The following is a 7,547-nucleotide window of genomic DNA, read 5'->3' as shown; positions in this document are numbered from 1 at the left end:
AAAAAATAATAAAATAAAATAAAATAAGTACTAAAACAACCAAAACTAATCTACAGTGGGAAAAAGAAAATCAGACCTTCGTGGTGCAGGGGTTGGGACTGCCTGGAAAAGGACATGATGGAACTTCCTGGCAGTAATGTTCTAAATCTTAAAGGATTTGGGTTTCACGGGTTGTCAAAACTCATTAAATGGTATAATAAAGTCTTGAGCATTTCACTGTATGAAAATTTTACCTCAAAATAATGAAAAATAACCATAAAGAAACACTGAATTGTATATATATATATAAACTGAAATGTGTAGGGGTAAAATATACTGATGTCTTCATCTACAACATACTTTGAAATGCATCAAGAAAAAAAGATGTATTAAAAAAAGATTTATTGAAAATGGATAGAAAATTGGGTGAATATATGATAAATATAATGAAATGTTCACTACAGAATCTAGGTGGTAAGCATAAACGGGTGTTCACTGCACAATTCTTTCAACTTTTCTGTTGAAACCTGTTAACAACAAAATATTTTGTTGAAAGAACATTATACAGTAATCTCCCTTCCTTTTCTCTCCCCATTTACCTAGTAACCGACACACACTCTATCACAAATAACCACTGTTAAAAATTTCATGTAATATTCTTCCAGAGTTTCTTTACACATATACAAGCAAAATGAAATACATAGGATTTTCCTCCTTTTTACAAAAAAAAGGAGTATACTACAGATGTTATTCTGTATTTTTTATATCTTAATATTTCTTGGCGAGCTTAACATTATCAGTACATGGAGACCTTTATCATTCTGAATGGATAGGCCATAATTTTTTTTAACTAGTCACTTACCAGTAGACATTTAGGTTGTTCCCAAACTTTTGCTATTGCAAAACTAAAATCAATGTTTCAAGGGTAAATTTCTAAACAAATGCTTTAATTAAAATTACATTTTTGGAGGGGATCAATGAATATACATCTATATCATTAAAAAAGTTTTAATTAAAAAATAAAATTACAGGGCTTCCCTGGTGGCACAGTGGTTAAGAATCTCCCCCCCACGCCACAACGAAAGAAAGCCCGCATGCAGTAAAGACTCAAAGCAGCCAGAACTAAAATAAATAAATAGATAAATTTATTTTAAAAATAAAATAATAAATAAAATTACATACCTTTCTTTACTCTTTTACTTTGTGGATTTGACTATTTGACCCCTCAAAAATATGTTTCAAACCCATTAAACACACACATGAGGTCTATCAGTGCATTACAAATGACTAAGCAAACAGTAAAGTAGCCATTTTTAAGCAAAAATCTCACACAAAAACTCAATTACACAAGTAAGGTTATCTTCTCTAATGGCAAGGCAAGTTCCATAAAACTATAGTATAATTGGAGTCAAGCTGACCAGATAAACACTGATACTCCCCATGATTCTGCTCTGTAAGTATGGCCAAATATTTCTTACAAATATCAGACCCTTGGCATTAAAGATAAAGCGCACTGTCATTAAGTGTTCAGTAAGGAGCACAGTAAGATAACTGAACCCATTTTAAAAATAACTTCCTTTGTTAAAAACAAAATGTATTACTAAATTTACTAAGTAACTAAGTTGAACACTTTCTTAGACAAGTACTATTCAAACTCTGTCATGAGGGTTTTCCCCTATTCCATGGTGGACCAACATTTTTGTAAAATATGATAAAAATATTATGGCAATGTCATATTGCTATACAAGTTTATAATTACTCACTTTCTGAACTGAACTTATTACAAACAGAAACAAATAGTTTGAAGATCTGCACTTGTGAGCCAATCACTCTTTGAATAGCACTGATTCAGACCATAAGTATAAATAACTTTAAGTTCTTAAAATCATCTAGTTGTTAATCAATCTAAATATATCACCATAATTCAGAAAAAATTTTAATTTACCTTAGGAAAATATTTGTATAGTCCCATGTATGCAAGTTGTAAAGTAAGAAATGGAGCAAATATGGACTGTGAAGACAGAAGATAAAGTTACGTATTTCCAACATAATCATTCAAATCACAATAAATCAAACTAACAGCAGTTATAAAATTCCAAGCAAAAAAACTGTAATAAAATATTTAATTTTAGTGGCTGAAAGGATTCTTGTTTCTGCAAAAGAGTGACAAAAATAAAGAGATTTGATTTCCTTAACATAAAACATGTTTCTCAAGTCACATTCTATCAACATCCTCCAAAATTCCCTCTCTCTTAAAAACTTATCTTTTAAATAATTTAAAAGGTAACTTCTCAGCGGTGATTGATGTATAATCATCATGCAGTAACATCTCTCTCATCTAGAGGTAATTGACAGTTTGAAAGCATAGCTAAAAGGCTCAATACTCAAAAGAGATGCCATACATATCTCACTCACACTTCAGGGCAAGGAATGAATTCATCTCCGGCCCTCAAATGACGAGGTGTTTTTATTATAGATAAAATGGCTTGGTTATCTCACTTCTCACACAATAAAACAGAAAAGATCAAAATAATACCTAATTTACATTTATTTCTAAAGTTAAAATAGGGAGTGAAGGAGCAAATATTACTAGATGGAAGAATAGTGAGAGCAGTGATTAACAGCTGAAAATCTGACAGCAAAAAAAACACCCAGAAAGCCAAAAAACCTCACACGAAATGAGGTACAAAAATAGGACATAATTTTAAAAGCATGGAAGTACAGAGCCCTTTAGATAAGACAAAAAAAGTAGCTATACATCTCACTAAACGCTGAAAGCTATGATGCCAATTTATCATCAGGAAAAAAAAAATCGAATCTGTTCAACAGATTCTCTTTAAGAAAAAACTGGCATAAAAATAGACTTTTAGGGACTTCCTTGGTGGCACAGTGGTTAAGAATCCGCCTGCCAACGCAGGGGACACAGGTTCAAGCCTCGGTCCGGGAAGATCCCACATGCCGTGGAGCAACTAAGCCTGTGTGCCACAACTACTGAGCCTGCAAGCCACAAGTACTAAGCCCACATGCCACAACTATTGAAGTCCATGTGCCTAGAGCCCACGCTCCGTAACAAGAGAAGCCACCGCAATGAGAAGCATGCACACCACAAAAAAGAATAGCCCCCACTTGCCGCAACTAGAGAAAGGCTACGTGCAGCAACAAAGACCCAATGCAGGCAAAAATAAATAAATTAATTACTATTTTTTTTAAAAGATGGGAATTTCCATTAAAAAACCAGACTTTTAAAAACTTTTTTCTGGGCTTCCCTGGTGGCACAGTGGTTAAGAATCCACCTGCCAATGCAGGGGACGCAGGTTCGAGCCCTGGTCCAGGAAGATCCCACATGCCGCAGAGCAACTAAGCCTATGAGCCACAACTACTGAGCCTGCACTCTAGAGCCCGCGAGCCACAACTAGTTAAGTCCACGTGCCTGGAGCCTGTGTTCCGCAGCAAGAGAAGCCACCACAATGAGAAGCCCGCGCACCGCAACAAAGAGTAGCCCCCGATCACCCTAACTAGAGAAAGCCCGCGTGCAGCAACAAAGACCCAACGCAGCCAAAAATAAATAAATAAACTAAATAAATTTTTAAAAAAATAATAATAAAACCTTTTTTTCTTAATAACATAAACCTTAATTATCTGAAAATTTACTTATGTGGCTGGTACTTGGTAGGTATTCTTAAAATGTCTACTGAATGGAAACACCTCAAAGAACAAGACACTGTTATGCTTTTCTTCTTTCCTCCACATACTATGAAACAAAAGAACCAATAAATCCCAACTTTCACTGAACAGCCATGGCATATGAAGGTACAACAAAAATGGACTGCTCCTATGATAATACTACACTATAAAATGCAGAATGCCTTCTGAACCATAAAAAAATTACATCACATCCAGGACCATAGGAACTGCATTTTAACATTTCAAATTTGCAAAGTGGTAATTAATATCTCTATATATGTAGGTAATTTACCCTTTGGTTTTGGAATCAAAGTGCTTGGGTTTAATCCCAGCTGTCACTTAGTAGTGTGACCCTGGACAAATGATTTCACCTCTCTGAGTCTTCATTCCTTCATCTATAAAACAGATTCAAATGATACCTGGTTCACTAGGGGCAGTACAGGAATAAAGATGCAGACATAGAGAATGGACTTGAGGACATGGGGAGGGGGAAGAGTAAGCTGGGACGAAGTGAGAGAATGGCATGGACTTATATATACTACCAAATGTAAAACTGATAGCTAGTGGGAAGCAGCCGCATAGCACAGGGAGATCAGCTCAGTGCTTTGTGACCACCTAGAGGGGTGGGATAGGGAGGGCGGGAGGGAGACGCAAGAGGGAGGGGATATGGGGATATATGTATATGTATAGCTGATTCACTTTGTTATAAAGCAGAAACTAACACACCATTATAAAGCAATTATATTCCAATAAAGATGTTTAAAAAAAATTCCTGGTTCAAGGATGAGGTTAAATGAATTAATACATGTAAAGCACTTAGAATGTTACTTAGCATGTAGAAAGATTTTAGCAATTATTATCAGGCTCTGTATTTAACCAGAACACCTCATTCTATACCTAAGGTGAATAGCAGTTTATAACACATCTCCAAACATCCACATGAATCTGGTAAATATTAAGTTATTGTTGGCAATGAATCTTACAAAAGCACTCATTATTATAATCAATTTGCATTTTCCACTGTTTCTTACCAAATATTTGCAAACAAAAGCTCTGACTCCAAAGGCAAGAAGAGCACATCCCACCAATCTAAATATTCGAAAAGAGTCAAATTCTTCAGTTGTATTTCCATCCTCTTGGTTGGGTTTTTCACTAATCAACTGTTTCCTTAGCTTCATTGCTTCTTCAAATCTGGAGAGGTACTGTTCTAGGCCATGGCGAGAACCCCTCTGGACAGTGTCTGCTGTCAGGTCTCCTCTGTTGCGCTGCCGGAGCTCAAGGCTTACATCAATACTGCACTCAGGAGGTTTAATGAAAGAGTCCAATTTGTCTCCCAGCTGAGTCCCCTTTACCTCGGCCACACCACTCTGCTGGTCAGTTGTTCCTGTACTGACCGAATCACCCAGCACTACTCGCTTTGAAACTGAAGGAATGGTGAGGGAGTTCAGTTTATCACTGTCCTGCTGCTTTGATTTTGTTTGACTTTCTTCTTCTGAGAAAAGAAATTTAGAAGACTTAAGTATTACATACTGGCAAACACCTTTCTTATTACTATTTAAAAATATGCCACTAGAGCTAGAACTTCACAGCCTCTGAATTTAATACTGATTCTTCATAAGACAAACTAGTTCCTTCCTCTACACACTCAAAATGTCAAAAAGAGTATTCCTTCAGAGGACATACCCCAAACTTTGGAGGTAGAAGATAACGCTATTATACAAATTGGGAAAGACAGGGATGGAGATTTTTTTAAATCTGTATTTTTAATATTACATTTCTGAATCCAGAGTCCTGTCAGCACAGGGTGTGGCATATACTACAGCTACAGTTTACGTAATCCTTCTACTGTAATCTGGCAGCCATTAGCAGGTATTTAAGCAGTTTTAAGATGCTGTTCCGGTTTTAAACAAAACAAAGGGGAAAAAAACCCTTTAATGACAGATAAAATAAAAATTTCAAAGCAAAATAACAAAGTAGAAGCTTTAGGAAAGAATAAATATTCTACTATTAATCATTAAAGGGGAAAATGTGTCTTCTAACGATTGTTCTAGAATTTGAGATAAGGCTCTTACCTCTCTTGGCAGTTTTCAGTCGCAAACCTGTAAACTGTCTAAAAGTTCAGAGCTATATATCTAAAGCCCCACAGAGCAGAAGTCACAAGGATCTAAGGAACATGCAATGTGACTAAAGGCCAAATATTAAAGGCAACGCTCAATGGAAATTTAGAGAACACTAGCTCATACTGAGTGTTCAGTAAATATTCACATGAAAAAAAATTTTAAGAAACTCATTGTACATGTCATTGGGAGAGAAATAAGGAGCTCTCTTCAGTGTTAAATGCAGTTCCTGACATCACTCACATCAATCTCAGCACACTAGGAGATAAGGCCTCAGATGGGCACGTCCCACTTGCTGGGTTTCTAAAGAACGGTCCCTCCAATTTTTTTCACCTGTTTAAGAAGGCCTGTAGACGACAGTGTGGAGAGCACCGAACACAGACACTAGGATTTAACCGTAAGAGTCTCTGATCCAAGGAAGAACCAGGGGGCAGTTCAGTAAAGACAAGCTCATGCAGGCCGACAGAGTTACAGCAAAAGGCAAAAGAAGGTACAAGCCAGGGAAGGCACTGGAAGGGAAAGCATTTGGAAAGGAAATAAAGGCAGGCAATCTTCCCGACGGGCACAATAGACAGAGCAGTCTAGGGATAAAATGTGCGCACTTCAAGAGAGGCGAGGGAGTGGGTAAGGAGGAAGGGGGCCGTCTCAGGGTAACTGGGCAGAGGGCACCAGGGCAGAGGGTCTCAGGAGCGAGAGTTTCGCAGCCCGCGGCGGAGGTGGAGACAACCTAAGGGCGGAGCCCCCGGAAAACTGAGGAAAGAGACTAGAAACGTCGTGGGGTTAAGAAGTGCGAACTGGGGATATCATCAAAGGGACGGGGCCAGAGGGGAGGTCAGAAAGCAGGGTTTGGTCAAAAAGGTCAGCAGGGTGGAGAAGGGAAAGGAAGAATAATCCCGAAGACTCAAAAGGGATGGGCAGGAGACTGTGGGGAAACGGAGGTTCTCACCGGCGCCGCTCCCCGGTCTGTGAAAGCCCATGATTCGGTTGATGCGCTGTTCCGAGTTCATGAGCAGCTTTCTCCGCCGCAGCTCGGCCCGACGCTGGGAAGCCGACAGGCCTGAGCCCGCCGGGGCCCCCGGCCGGTCCCCGCTGTCGGTAGCGATGGTGACCGGCTCCATCTTCCCCTCCACAATCCGGGAGTGGTGACGGTGACAGCAGCGGGAGCCGCGGCGACGAAGACTCCTGGCTGGGCCGCAGAGCAAGGGTCCCTCTACCTCTGTGGGCCCGCCCCCTTCCCTAGCGCTTGGCCGCATGCAGCCTAAGCACGCGCGCCGCCTGACGGGACCAAGCGCGAGCCTTGCGCTGCCATCTTGAGTGAGGGCATCGCTGGAAGCTTCAGTTCCTCCCGCCTGGGCTGGCCCTCTTTGCTCCTCTCCCCCTACCAGCGGGACCCGGTGGCGTTCCCTCGGAAGTGAAGAAAACCTGCACCTAGCCTGACGCACGGAAAACGTATGGGAGCGACGAATAAACTCTTCCTACCTGGTGCCAGGAAGTAAAATGGAGATTGCAGCGGCAGGCACTGGTTTCCAGTGATCTTCTTCGGCCTCGCTAATAGGCTTCGGGAATGCGTAACTTCGAGAGCGACGCTTTAGGGACCCTTGCGGTTGGGATTTGTTATTGGTGCTGATTCCTCATCTTCAGTAGTGCTACTACCAAATACACACCTGGTTCGTTCCAGGCTTTCCTCGTGTCTTTGTTCAAGACTTTCCCAGTGAAGCCTTCCCTTTCCGTTCTATTTAAATTGCCACCCCCTCTCAACACTCCTTA

At 40.0% G+C, this 7,547-nt stretch overlaps 1 protein-coding gene across 1 annotated transcript in view; it reads right to left on the bottom strand.

Moving 5' to 3' along the window:
- Positions 1 to 7,132, bottom strand: part of CAMLG (calcium modulating ligand) — an 8,974-nt gene extending 1,842 nt beyond the window's left edge. Inside the window, exons 1-3 of the mRNA XM_024752471.1 lie at positions 6,727 to 7,132; positions 4,695 to 5,155; positions 1,925 to 1,990 (exon numbers count right to left, since the gene is read on the bottom strand). Coding sequence (XP_024608239.1) covers positions 1,925 to 1,990; positions 4,695 to 5,155; positions 6,727 to 7,033 — 834 coding nt within the window. The 5' untranslated portion in view covers positions 7,034 to 7,132. The remainder of the gene's footprint in view (positions 1 to 1,924; positions 1,991 to 4,694; positions 5,156 to 6,726) is intronic.
- Positions 7,133 to 7,547: the final 415 nt, after the last annotated feature.

The sequence above is a fragment of the Neophocaena asiaeorientalis genome, unplaced genomic scaffold, assembly GCF_003031525.2.
Source record: "Neophocaena asiaeorientalis asiaeorientalis breed wild unplaced genomic scaffold, Neophocaena_asiaeorientalis_V1.1 scaffold204, whole genome shotgun sequence".
NCBI lineage: Eukaryota > Metazoa > Chordata > Mammalia > Artiodactyla > Phocoenidae > Neophocaena > Neophocaena asiaeorientalis.
The sequence above is the reverse complement of the archived record's forward strand: the minus strand, read 5'-3'. Positions and strand labels throughout refer to the sequence as shown.